Raw genomic sequence first — 13,777 nt, 5'->3', positions numbered from 1 at the left:
ATATTTGCAACTAAATCGCAGGCCACACTGACTGACTGCCAGTTGCCCATCCCTTGTGTGGAAAACACTGTGACTGCATGTTCACCCTGGCCATCCAACTCTCTGTCAGCAGAAGCACTGATGTTACGACAGAAGAGACAGTTAGAGTGACAGCAGAGAGCGACAGACATATTTAGACAGGAAAACCAACAAGTTTTTTCATTGACTGATATGGGCATCAGTATGTGCGTCTGTGTTTCTTCTTTCAGGATTTCCATCTCGACAGTGTTTTCAGCCATGACATCATCAGACTGCCAACAAAGCTACAACAAGAAAGAGAAGGTGTGAAAGAGGGCGAGAGCGAGAAAGAAATACAAACACAGCAACGTGTGTAAGAGAGAAAATTTAGTTTGACAGCGTGAGAGGATTCAGCCTCTTCAAACACTTCTGAGCGAGGGGTTAATTTGTCTGTTATCCTCTGTTAATGGGTCCTTTCATGACTGACCCAGCGGTTCACTGATACAGCGCGGGCTCATGGGAAAAAAGTCATCACTGTGCATGTTTGCGCTCTGTCTGTGTGAGTCCATCCTCTGCTCTCTTTTTGGTCTGCTGTGTGAATATATGAGTGTATCTGAAGGGTTAGTAATGTACATAAATTATTCATACATTTGATTTAATGCACAACTCTAATTCATCATGAATATTTTTAATTTCTCATATATATGATAATGGGAATATGTGTTTGTGTGACTGTGTCTGGGTGCAGACAGAGGCTGGGTGTAACTGAGATCTAACGCCAGGTCAGCTGCTGGTTGCACATCCTCATTGAAACACAACCTCCATGGGTGCATGGCTGCAGGCAGAGAGGTGGTCGATGCACAGATGAGGTGGAAAGACTGAGAGCAGGGAGGAGAGAAGTTTCAAGAGGGAGAACAGTGGGGATCAAAAGGAGTACAAATAGATGTATTCTCTAATCGGAGTCAGTGGTTGTGTTTTTACTTACCACATTCTGGTGGGTAAATGTTTGGTTAATATATCTGGTTCACATGAATAAATGCTGTAGGGCTTCTTACACAACTGAATTTAAGCAGAGGCAGAAGGCAAGGCAAATTCTATATGTGGTATCAGTGCAAAAAGTCAAAGGTACTTAATGCAGATTTGCCAAGTCTGGCGAGAAAGACGCAAACACTCCACAAAGTTTGTGGTTATCCTGGGGCTTGAGAGCCGTAAAAGTAGAGAGAAGGATAGCAAAAACAGAAAAAGAAGTGAAATTTTGTTTGAAGCAGAGTTGCACAAACACACCCCAGATACACACTAAGTTGGTTCATCATTAGCAAGTTAGCGAAGCAGCTAGTAAACTGGCAGTCTTGGAAAGTTGGAGCTACCCAAAGTTTAGTGTTCTTCTTCCTACTATTCATACACATCAGAACTTTGCTTTTTGATGAAATCATGAATAGAAATAATGAAATTAGGTGGAATTTAATGTGTGTAATGCACACTCACAACTTGAATGTCCATATTTAAGTTCTCAGGTGCCAAATTTATAATTAGTCATACGTTCATCAGGTGCTGTTAACATCCAGGCTTAAGACCTTTACACATTATTGTTTTCATCCAAACTTCCTGCATGCTAAGCAAGAAACACAACTTTTTGTTGTGTTAATCATGGTTGCACGCTGACTCAGAGACTTTCATCCATCTGTTTTTTTCTGAACAAATTTGGCTTTTTGCATTTTTTTGGCATCTATCCAAGTTATTGAAATGGGTCACTGACAGGAAACTACAGAGGCTTCCAATTGCACTCTCTCTGACACTGAACTTTACCATCAACCCTATGCTTTATCAATGTATATGGATTATGGACAAGCCCACAATCAAAAGTGTGATTTTATTTACTTTTCTTATCATTTAGTGTCATTATTGAATCAAAAGTGACTAAATGAATTGGTCAACAGACTGAAATTTGTATCAAATAGAGCAGCGTTACTCAACCCTGCTAAATCAAAAAGCCAAATTGTTGAAAAACACCTTTGCAAGAGCCACAATCTTAGTGGTGAAAAGTGGCAAAATGGCTTGAAGTAGCAATAAGAAAGAGTTAAAGGGGGCATAATGTTCAAAAAAGCAGCAAAAAGGGTGAAAAGGGCAAAATCATCAGAAAAAGCCAAATACTAGGCAAAAAGTGACAAACATGGGGGAGAAAAAGTGGCAAAAAAGGATCGAAAGTGGCAAAATGTGGGTGAGAAGAGACATAAAATGTGTCACAGTTGGCAAAAATGGTCAGAAATGGGTAAAAACATGACAAAAATGAGTGGAAAGTGACTAAAATGGGCAAAAGGCAGCCAAAGGTGGGAGAATGGGCAAAAAAACAGCAAAGAATGCCATATGCTTGTGAATAAAGTGGCATTTAATGGCAAAAGGCAGCTTAAACAGGTGAAAAGTGGCAAAAATGGGAAAAAATTGCAAATAGTAAAAAGCAGGATAAAGGAGTCAAAAACTGGACAAAAAGAAGGGACACAAGTGGGCTTAAGCAGTAAAAAAATGATTAAAAGTGGCAAAAAACACAAATAAGGGCAATGAAAATATACAGACAAATTTAAAAGTTGACAATTAAAGTTAAGTGTGTAAGTGTGGGAAACAAACTGAATTATGTGACTTGCAATGGGTAATTTCTGAGGTCAAAGTTTCCTTTTTTTAAAGTTTTCTGGGGAATAAATTTTCAAATTAAGACATAAAAGAGCAACATGTGACTCAAGAGCCACACATTGAGTATCACTGAAAAAGAGTAAAATACAATACTGGGGGCACCTGCTCCTCCCTTAAAAATGTCCAATGGTGTGGTCTGGCACTGCAAAATAATGCAAGTAAATTTAATAAAATATAATGATTATAAATGGGGAAATTATGGTTCAAAACTACATTAAAATGCAGTAAAAATAAGACATTTGTTGCTTGATAAGCCAGTTAAAGGAGGCCCGGTGTAATATTCTTTCTAGGGGCCCTAAATCCCTAGCTATGCCCCTGTATATGGATACCAACCATGAGACATCATAGATGAAGGCTTAAATTTGTACCCACAGCCTCATAAGTAAGAGATTGAACTGAAATGATGCATTCTCTCTACAACATGGCACAGTGCTGTGACCCACAAACTTGTGCAGACAATGTAATATGAAGGGCTCAGTCAGGATGGATTGACCCAGTGTCTTCTTCTTTTTTTATTTTTATTTTTTTAAGAAATGAAAAAGCCATCTTTATTGTCTTTTTTCTTCCTACAAGACCGTCTTGCCAAGTGAATAGAAAAATAAATGCATCAGACAATGTGCTTCTGAAAATAACGGACTGAGTCTGCAAAGAGTTCTGTTAAAAAGGCCAGCTATTTTCCTTGTTACACCTCAGTTATGTTCAGGCATAACAGTGCCCCTTAGTGGACATTTAATACAGTCGTGTCTAAATCTTCGTCAATGGGGAAACCGGGCTTGATTGAGATTCTTGAAGATGTTTCGCCTCTCGCTCAAAAGACTTTTTCATTTCTGTGCTGTTACAGACAGTTCTATGCTGTATGCAGGCATAGTTGTGGTATTTCAGTTATCTTTTTTAATCCCCACAGCCCCAAAAACAACTGAGATTGGAACAGTTTTACCAGGAATGACTCCATGTTTGATATGTTTCACAAAAATCCATCTGCCATTATGATTCATGGTTAACATATGAATCAGCTATTCTTGATTAAAGCTGCATCCACCCTCTACATCTGCACCAACTTTCCACATCAGGGTCTTTTACAGTGCAATATCCCTGCATATGAACACCAAAGAGCTGTTCCTTATGCAGATTTTCCACCAATCAAAACACAGCATGTTAACCTCAATCCTAGCGATGGGCTTCACAGCACATCCAGAAAAATGTGGCAAAAATATCTCAATTGCCCCCTTGTGGCTGGCTGCAGTATAGGTGGTCTCAGTGCTAAAGGGTTGAAATTATGCAAATTTCAAAGAAATCAAAAATTGATGATAATTTGTTAATCAGACCCAAACTGTCAAGGAAAATCTGGCCTTTTGCCTGCTGTAGTGGGTACCAGAGACCCCTGGGTAATTCTTAATCTCAAAGCACCTTCACTGGCCTACTTTTTATGTTTTTATGATGTGAAGTTTTGAATTCCATCTAATTCAAACACAACACTCTTTCTTAATGTGCAATTGATTGTTAATGCAAAAATTTTCTCATGAATTTGACACATTTAGCTAAGTACTTTTCAAACCAGGGCTTCTGTTCAGTATTATATCATTGCACTTAATAAAAGCCACATTCACATAGTAATGTGGTACAAGTGCATTTCTGTGTCTTGTTTGGATACCCTTGATGAGATGTTAATTTTTGCAGTATGCTCGATATTAACATGATACTTCTTTAAAGGCACATACATGAGAGAAGAGCCCTGCAGACAACCTGAAGTAGCTGCAAGTCTGACTAAATTAAACAAAACGCCTTAAAGAGACACAAAACGGCTTACTTAATCATTCTCTGATGTTATACTGAGGTGAAATTATCACGTACTAATTATCTCTCACAAATCAAAGCGCTCATTTAGGGAGCTGTAGGGGTGGAGGTTGTGATGTGAGGAAAATGGGTGTAAGGACAGCTTGATGAAACAAGAAGGGCCTGTCAGCTCTGCTAATTTCTACACGGGGAAAACCCCTGCAGGGAGAATGAAACTAAATTAAGAAGTGTTAACAGGGATTTTCACAGCCTGGCAATGAGTCATGGAGCAAAGCATAGACGCCACACAGACATAAGCAAAGGGATGGCACAGGAAAATACAAAAGCATTGAAAGCCTTGTAGGAAACTTCTGTCGAATGTTAGAGCAAATTAAGAAACTTGTTCTGAGTGTGGAGGGCAGAAGATCAGACTTCCACTGCTCTTTATGAACTAATCTGAGGCTTTTATTCTATGTCTGCATGTCTCCCTCGAGACCCCCTCCATCAGTCTGTATGTGCTAAAAAGATAGTGTGTCAAGGCGTTAAGAGGATGAGCTGGAGAAAGTGTTGCAGAAATAGATGGGTTGTGAAATTGAGATGGTATTACATTTGAATGTTCTCATACTCTATTTAATAGTCGAGAGGGCCGGAGAGATTTGCTGTTTTTCTTTCATTTACATCTTATTCCTCCTCTTCGCACCCTTTCGTTCACTTCCGTGCTCGCTCTCCCCCTCTGCCTCACTTTTTTTTTTTTCTCGCTCTCAATTTCATCACTCTCAAATGCACTCATAAAAACATGCAGGTAAAACGCTTGAAATTAAATTAGACTTTAAGAACATTTAAGAAGTCCTAAACTGCCACTTAATGCTTACTTATTATTTTAACAGTGTCAGCATAATAACTCGCAGCCACTATTTATCAGCCGTGTTTCAGCTGCCACAGTTCAGCCAGCATTAAATGCCATTAAGCGTGCACTTAAACAGAGTTCATCAGAGCTAGAAAAACTAAGGCAGAGTGAGAGAAATAAGAGACTGAGAAACAGCCAAAGCAGAGAAAAGCATCAGAGAGGCTGTTTGAGGAATATTTGTGAAAGGACAGAGGGCAAAAGGAGAGCAAGTCTTTTTAGAGAGCAGAAACATGCAATCAAAAGTGCATCTAAGGAAGGCCAGTGCTCATTGTCTGTCTCCCTGTAGAGTCCTACTTAATGAGGGAAGCTGCCAAGCCTTAAAGTAGGAGGGGAATCAGCTATTCAGCCGCGCAAAAGCAAGCTGGCAGACCCTGCATTCCTTCTGTTTCAAAGTCTCACACTCACAAACTTACAATCAGGCACACACCATCCCCCTAACCAGTCGTTTATAATTCACTAATATCCTTCCTGTTCTCTGACTAAAGGCCTATAATCTATGAATAGATGGGTGAAACAAAACAAAATGGCGGCCTCAGGTTCCCAACTTTAAATCAGGGGCCCAGTCAGAGGACTCCAGAGCTGTTAGCAGGGGCCTGGTGGGGGTAGAAATCAAAACAAAGCAGTGCCAGAAGGATACAACCAAAATAAGTTTTTCATTTTCAAGAGAATAGATGTGTGCATGACTGTGTTGTGTGAAGATTTGTACGGGATATCTCCCTGTTCATACCTTGAAGGGATACTTCAACATTTTGGCAAATTCGTCCATTGCCATAATTCCTATAGTCTTAGTAATAGGTTTGTCACCTTCAGTTGTCGGTGCAAGCTATTTTTAGATCGCCGCTGCAGAGTTCGGACCTGCTGTGCCAACTCAATGTAAGCAGACGGTATTCCGGCTTTCCCTCATCAAACTCATCAAATACACAATCCAACAACTCCAAAACGCTCTTGTGGACAAGTTGTGACCTGCACATTCACCACACTATGAAAGCCTCAGAGCCAAGGCAGTGCAGGTGCAGGAGAGGATGGAGTGTTCTCTGAATGGTAAAGCCAGTTAGAGGCCGTAACATTCTACCTTTTATATAAAGTTTTATAAAGTAGAAAACTGCTGATGGTAGGATTCTAACACCAGCATTGATGTGTTTTATCTGAATTCAGTCAGATACCTCAGTGTTCAGCTAAAAAAAATGTTAGTGTTCACTACTCTTAAAGCTTTCTTTCAGTTTTTGTTTGATGTCAATAGGCCAAGTAAAACAGGAAGTAGGATCATTTTAATTTGATATAAAAATCTATGTTACATATAGGGGACAGTGGACCATTCTGTACAGGACGGCCAGTGTTTTTTTTTTTGTTTTGTTTTGTTTTTTTTCATATTTACAGCATGTTGTAGCTTCTTTTTCAAAATGAAAATATATTGTTTTAACATTTTTTATTTGGAGGCCCTATATCTAATACAGTAAAGTATGGTATGGTATACAATTTCTGAGTGGTTAATTTTGTCAAAAGAAAAAACAACATGGCGAAATAGCCAGAGGACCTCTAAGGGTTAACCAATATGATAATGTTGCAGGACAGATCCACAAACAAGCTGAACTCATAACTCATAGTTTCTTCAAAAATCCATCAATAAATTCACCTTTAATAAATCAGGTAGTGATACTCAGCATAAGTCTTTGTGTGGTTAACATGTCCATTACATTTACAACATTTATCAAACACAGCAGCTTGATCAGTGGAAGTGATTCTTTCTGAAGCTCCGTTAGGTCTGTGACACATTTTCTACAAGCTACGGTCAAGTCAAGTCAAACTTTGTTTCGATCGCACATTTCATACACAAGGCAACATAATGTGCTTCACAATCATAGGCAAGTTAAAAACAAAAACGGAGGTACGGAACAAAAAAATAAGGCAGAATGTCAAATAAGTACAACACACCCATCACACATTAGCCACACAGATTAAGCCCCGTTGTTAAATTGCAAAAAAAAAAGTCAGACATCCACATGTGTATTTCATTTAAACATTGGTGGAATGGGATTGGGATCGTCTGAGGATAGTGAAATGTACAGTTGTGTATCGTCTGCATAATTGTGGTAATTTACTCTGGTGCATATTATATGCACCAGGGTTGGACCGACAGCTTTCACAGCAGCACAAATGAACCTATATACACTAGAGTCATTTTAACTGAACCAAACTGGTTAGGTGTGAAGGTGCCCTAAGACTCAAATCACATTCAAATTATGTAAAAGTAGACATGGCATTTATTTTACTCTTTAGTGCCCTCAAACTGTGGTTTGCATGTTGTTCTAAGCTGCCTCTGAGTTGTTTTGATCTGAGATGAAAGATAATTTCCCATCTTAGTTGAAAACAAAATAAAAAAAATACTTAATTCAACCAAAAAACTTCAAAAGGAGAACCAGCACAAACACAGAGGTCTCTTAATATTTTCTTGAGCTGTAGTTTGCATGTGGGTACAAAGATGTATGTATATGTGTATGCTGGTATGTGTATGTGTTCATGTAGCCTATAGATGTGTACACGTTTATATAACACCTGTATGCACTCCCACAGCCTCAGAGGTGTACATTTTTTTCTTCACTTCTTAACTACATGCTACTGATTAATGTCATTTTAATATTTTCATATGTGTAATTTCATCCCCACTTTCACATTAATATAATGCACACTATGTGTGCTTTTCTTAGAATCTGATCTTGGTCCTTCTATAAGTAAAGGTGTAGCCATGGAAATATGAAAATACTATCAATGATATTTCTATATTTTGTCTTCTGTATTTAAGTATTGTAGGAAAGTGTTTTCTTCACTTTTTACTTTGTACTTTACTTTGTATGTTGCTAGTTGCTTTTGCCCTCCTCTGTGAGCTGTTGTAAAAGAAACAAATTCCCCCAATGGGGGATCAATAAATAGTTATCTTATCTTATCTTATCTTATCTTATCTTATCTTATCTTGTCTTATCTTATCTTATCTTTTCTTATATACAGTCTTTGCTGAAGTTCAATGTTATCTGGGTGCATTTTTTTCTAAGTCCAAGTTTGTAACTGTTAGACTTATCTAACACCTCTAACAGGGTTGTGAAAATTAAGTCACACCATTGCAATGTCAATCATTTAAGACCAAGCAGTAACATAATATAAAAATGCACCCTCACATAGTTCTTGCCTTTGAGCTACACTTTGGCTAAAATAAGAAAACTTAGTTGTCACGGCCAGTCAACTTAGTTGTCACAGCCAGTCCATATATGTGTCCTAGGAGGAGAAAAAAACAACTTCTTTTGCTTTTATATGGAAGTAATTGAATCTAAATGGTTAAAAATGATGACCAGGCATCACTGCAATTCCTTTATTTATGGGAAGCCTTCTAATGGGGCTTTTATACACTGCCATCTCCATTTGCCATCTCTGAACCTGGATTAGTAAAAAATGTATCTAGTACAACAGTCTTTCTGAAAAACTGAGTGAAGTAAGCTTACTGTGTTTATAGATGTGACAAAATGAGGTATGAAAAAGATGGGAAATGAGAGGCAGTTAGATTACAATAACAGAAAACAAATGGGTCTGTACATGTTTTTATTTTGGATGTTGAGAAACAGGTGAAGGATAAACAAAATCTAAAAATCCAAGTGAAAATAAGTCAGACCTATTGAAAGACTAAATAAAAATCAAGACAAAGACTCTATGATTCCCATAATTACTCTGGCTGAGACGAAGAGGTAAATCCGTGCTTTCTTTCTTTATAATTCACTTTGTTTTATTGAAAGCATTTAGAAAAATGTTCGCTGCAAGAAGAAGTGTTCTCTTAAAACACTTGTCCATGTATGAGAAAATTAGATATTGGTAAGTGTTACATCAGAATGGTCCGTGTCTGTCAGGAAATTGGGTTATTTTTTGGTATGAACTGGCAAAATAATATCAGTATGAGGCTTACACTTGAAGAGGAGGAGAGGAGAGTTGTTATTGTAATTCAGTTCAGGACTCAATTGATTGACTACACAAATCTGATACCCCACAAGCTCATAAAAGCCCATGTTTATGCAGTGTTCACAGTTCACTACATGCTGACTTTTATGTATGTGGGCCAAGGTGATGCCAATCAAAGGCAGGTGACTAACCTCTGTCCAAGTCAGACTGATAGATAGCAGAATTAGATAATACAGCATGATCCTGCATGCATGTCTACTGGTTTTGGATTTAAAACATATAACTTAAAGCTTTTAAACAGGACTACTTTACCTTTCGGACATTGATCCAGTATCCTATGATTCTGTCAGTGGCCTCTGGATCTTTTTGCGTCCACTGCAGGTTGTAGGAGTAGTTGTTTCCCTTTAGGATCCGAACAGGGTTTGGTGTGTCGAAGTAGAACTCTGCATTGTAGGGTCGTGCTGTATGAGGACAAACAAGACTTGGCAATGGCACCATTTATCCTTATATCATCTAGAATAAATGAAAAAAAAACTTCCCACAAATGACTAAATAAACATTGTCCTATTGTCTTCGTTCACCTGAGACATTAAATGTGCATGTCGATGTTCCCGCGCTGTTGCTGACTCGGCACTCATAAGTTCCATTGTTGGTGGGCTCTAGCTTGAACTTGAGCTCAGGAGTCTCCTTCAGATCTGGCATTGGCATACGCATGGGGTCACCATAACGGTACCAGCGTATGTCTGTTAGGCGTGGAGGGTTTGACCGCAGAACATTACACCTCAGAGTTACCAACTGATAGTTTCTTGAACGCACATCCTGGAAGACCGGGTCCAGAATGGGGGGATCTGTCAAAAAAACACACAACAATGAGCTTTTATACTGTACATTTTGAAAACAAATGAATGAATGTTTTAGGGCATTTCTATTCTGCCATTTCACAAAGTTGAGCTCAAAAATCTTGACTGTTGCCAAGCAGGTCCATCATTCACCAGTCTCAGAGATACTGTGATGCTAATTTACATGTAGGCTAATCCTAAATGGTTGTTTGATTCAGACCGGATATGTTGTGAGTACTAATGAGTAAATAGTGTGATGCAGACACATCTTCAAAAATTTTTTTTCACAGCAAAGACCCCAAATGAGTGATAACATTTACTGCTAAACAACACTAGGAAGAGACTGTTTCCATTAGCCTGGGTGTCTGGTAAATAATATTTCTGACCAAAATGTCCGGCTGACAAAAATTCCAATTACAAAAGAAGTTCATAGTGAATAATTATATGTTTTATATTGTGTTAACTAGAAGATATGTTGTCAAGAATCCTTTAATATAAACTAAAGGTAATTTTACTATGACATATTTCCTGTGCTGTACTGAGGTTGTTAATGTAGGCAACACAAAACAGCACATGGGTAATTCAGGCAGCAAATATTCATGTGATCAATGTGGACGATGTTGAGCTAAGCCAATCTCTGTAGGGCTTCAGAGCTACTAGAAAATTTGTGGGAAAATCAGTATGGAAGGACTTTCAGTTTGTTTCTGCATCTTCATTTTCTGCATCGATGACAAAGGGAACAGTAGATAGCTGAGTTCATAAACACCGATGCAGCGGCCAGAGTGGGCCTATAAAACCACAGTGGTTGGATTTTACTGTTTTAGTGGAGGTTACAGTTGAGATCATCAGTTTATGCAGACTACTATGGGACAGTTGATAGCAAGACTCAATTTTCATTTGAATGTGGACATTATTGGTGGTGTCTAGTTTTTGGAGCACCGGTTAGCTATTTGTTTGCAATGATTTGTTAGTGTTTTCAGTGGAGGAGGGTATTTGGCTGTTGTAAGCTGCTAAGTTGTGGTAGCAGATAATGTGCTAATGGGCTAACTCAGAGCTATTATGCAACCAACTGTAAGAAAAAATCTCAAAATTTTCATTGTGTTCATTTAGACAAATTGCAAAAGATCATGTCTTTCGGCTGTCATTTCCAAGGTCCAGTCATGAGTAGTTGATATAAACAAGCAGGCTGCTAAAAAAGTTAAAAAATTACTCTGGTATACTTTAAGCTGGATCAAAGTGTTTCTGTTCTTATATGATTTATTGCTGTTAAATGCAGGTAATTGGTCAAATGGCTATCTAAAGCAAATGACTGGTAGATGTTCTAGAAAGGCCAGGTTCTGAGGAAGGCCAGCCATTTTGGCTGGGGACAAAAAAGTGTAGCATAAACTCTGGACTGCTTTTTTCAGTTCAAAAACTAATGAAACAGAATGTTTCTTGTAAGGGCTTTAATATCGCTGGTGACCCAAGATCATCCTATAATGTTAATTTAACCATATCACTGGTGTCCGGCCAGGAAATTAAAAAAAAAAAAAAAAAAAAAAAATCAGAATTTTTAAATTAATTTACTATCGAATGTTCATAGTCAGCAATCTTTTTCACACTTGCCGTAGCTTTAAAACTGGTTAAAACCCACTGACAGATATGAGGAGTGACCAATAGCACCAATCTATGAAAAAAAAACAGAGATACAAGGACGTCAGTGATATTCCAAAAATGCTACTGTCGTTTTGAACAAATCTTTATCTCAGTCATTATTAGTAGCATTTAAACCACTGCTAAGTAATTCAAGATAATCTTTCAGTGACAAGTGAAAAGATATTTCTTACAATCTGCATCAATAATTGGCCCAGGATGATGGTTGGCTATGTGGGTTGGTGTCCAAAATAAAGAGCCTACAATCCTTAACAGACTGCCAGCAGCAGGTTGAAATTCTGGCCTCAGCCCTTGAATACATATCTACCTCTGTCTCTCTACCCTTGATTTTCCATCTCCCTTTAGCTGTTTAATCAATAAATGCAAAAACAGGCAAAAAAAAATCTTTAAAAGAACAATGAATCACTCACATACATGAATTATGCGCCTTTTCTATTTGTTTTGTGTGCTTCATCAGATAAATGTTGTCAAGGTTAGTCTCTGCAGGGAAGGAGATTTGCAACATTGTGTGATTACGCCTAATTTACTCCATGCAATGTTGATGCATGCTTATTCTTACTGGGCTGTCTGAGTGATCAATTCTTTGCTCTTCATGTCTTCAAAACAATTTAGGGATCTTCATTAAACTTTCTTTTTTCTTTGCAAGCACACTATTCAGTTTATGCCTGAAAAGCCTCCTTACATTCTTATGTGCCCACTACATAACCTTTATGAGACATTTCATTCCACTAAATGAGGTGAGGTAAATCCACATAGTCTTCCTTTATTCCCCTTTTAAAATTAGTTTCTATCATTAAGAGGAGATGGAGATAAACTGAGGCAGAGAAGTTTCAGAGGAGACATCAAAGCTTGAAGACTGAGCTTAGATGAGACAAGCAAAAAGGACCACTGGGGTGTTCATACATCATCATCATCCATGTCTAATTTTCTCTGTCTTGTCTCCATTCTGTTCTCCGCTGTGTACATTTCCTCAGAGCATCAGAAAACATTAGTTTTGACAAATCATCTGACACAGAGCAACTGTTACTGCCACGGGGGATCTGGTTTTTCTACACGGCATAATCCCATCCCTGTTTGCCAACCTATCTTAACCAGCTGTAATTAACCTGTCAGCAGCGATGTGTGGCTCTGCGGTTAATGACTGACTAGCTGCTGTTGCCCTTGAGGTCAGCCAAGACACAACACAGTGAAATGACTCTGCCACAAATCAGTAGGCAGCTAGTGCAGCCCCCCTGGCTAATCATGGAGATAATAGACAAGATGCTAATGGTGGTTTTCTCGTACACACCATGATGAGATCTGGTGGTTAAGACCCTCAGGGGTGAGGCAGCATGACTAGAGTCCCTTATGAATCAAGTTTATCAGACACATATGTGTAATTAGAGTCTAATCTATGTTACGCCTGTAATTTAGACAGATAGGGCGAGGAGCAGACATCGGTGAGGAGGGGAGAGAGAAAGAGACAGAGAGAAAGATAACAGGGAACAGGGGAGAAGATTGAGACAGATGCTTTTGTTGTGCTCTGTACAATGTGGAAACCTCTGGGCACAATAAACCATCCCAGGTGTAATGAAAATAATAATAGACATTACACCAGGAAATGTAATCACAGTGATCTGACTGAGGAGTTTCTCTGATGTCTCAATAACTCAAAGGTAGAGTCCGTTTTATCAAAGCCATTGAACTTAGAACACAGTTTTTTTATTTTAATTTTTTGATAAATAGATAAAACCAAACTGTGGTCTGGATGGCCTAGCGGTTGGGTCAGACGTGTTGTACATGGGCATCCAAAGATAAAGTCTGACCTGTGGCTCCTGTGGTTCCCCACGCTCTCATGCCTAGTTTCTGACTCTATCCACTGTTCTTCTCTACAATAAAGGCATAAAAAGCCCAAAAATAAATCCTTAAAGATAATGAAACCAAACTCTATAGCTTGGTTATTCTTGCTGGTAAATTTCCACTGCTTAAATGAGTGGGATGGCTC

General features: G+C 38.5%; 1 protein-coding gene across 6 annotated transcripts in view; it reads right to left on the bottom strand.

The window, feature by feature from the left end:
* LOC121514859 (MAM domain-containing glycosylphosphatidylinositol anchor protein 1) overlaps positions 1-13,777 on the bottom strand; it is a 412,064-nt gene that overhangs the window by 152,615 nt on the left and 245,672 nt on the right. For all 6 annotated transcript variants that reach the window (XR_005992331.1, XR_005992332.1, XR_005992333.1 and 3 more), the window contains exons 10-11: positions 9,883-10,149; positions 9,614-9,762 (exon numbers count right to left, since the gene is read on the bottom strand). Coding sequence is in view for 3 of the 6 variants with exons in the window: in XM_041795251.1 (XP_041651185.1) it covers positions 9,614-9,762; positions 9,883-10,149 (416 nt within the window). In the remaining 3 variants the exon portion in view is untranslated. The remainder of the gene's footprint in view (positions 1-9,613; positions 9,763-9,882; positions 10,150-13,777) is intronic.

This window comes from Cheilinus undulatus, linkage group 1, assembly GCF_018320785.1.
Source record: "Cheilinus undulatus linkage group 1, ASM1832078v1, whole genome shotgun sequence".
In the NCBI taxonomy this organism is placed as follows: Eukaryota; Metazoa; Chordata; class Actinopteri; order Labriformes; family Labridae; genus Cheilinus; species Cheilinus undulatus.
The sequence above is the reverse complement of the archived record's forward strand: the minus strand, read 5'-3'. Positions and strand labels throughout refer to the sequence as shown.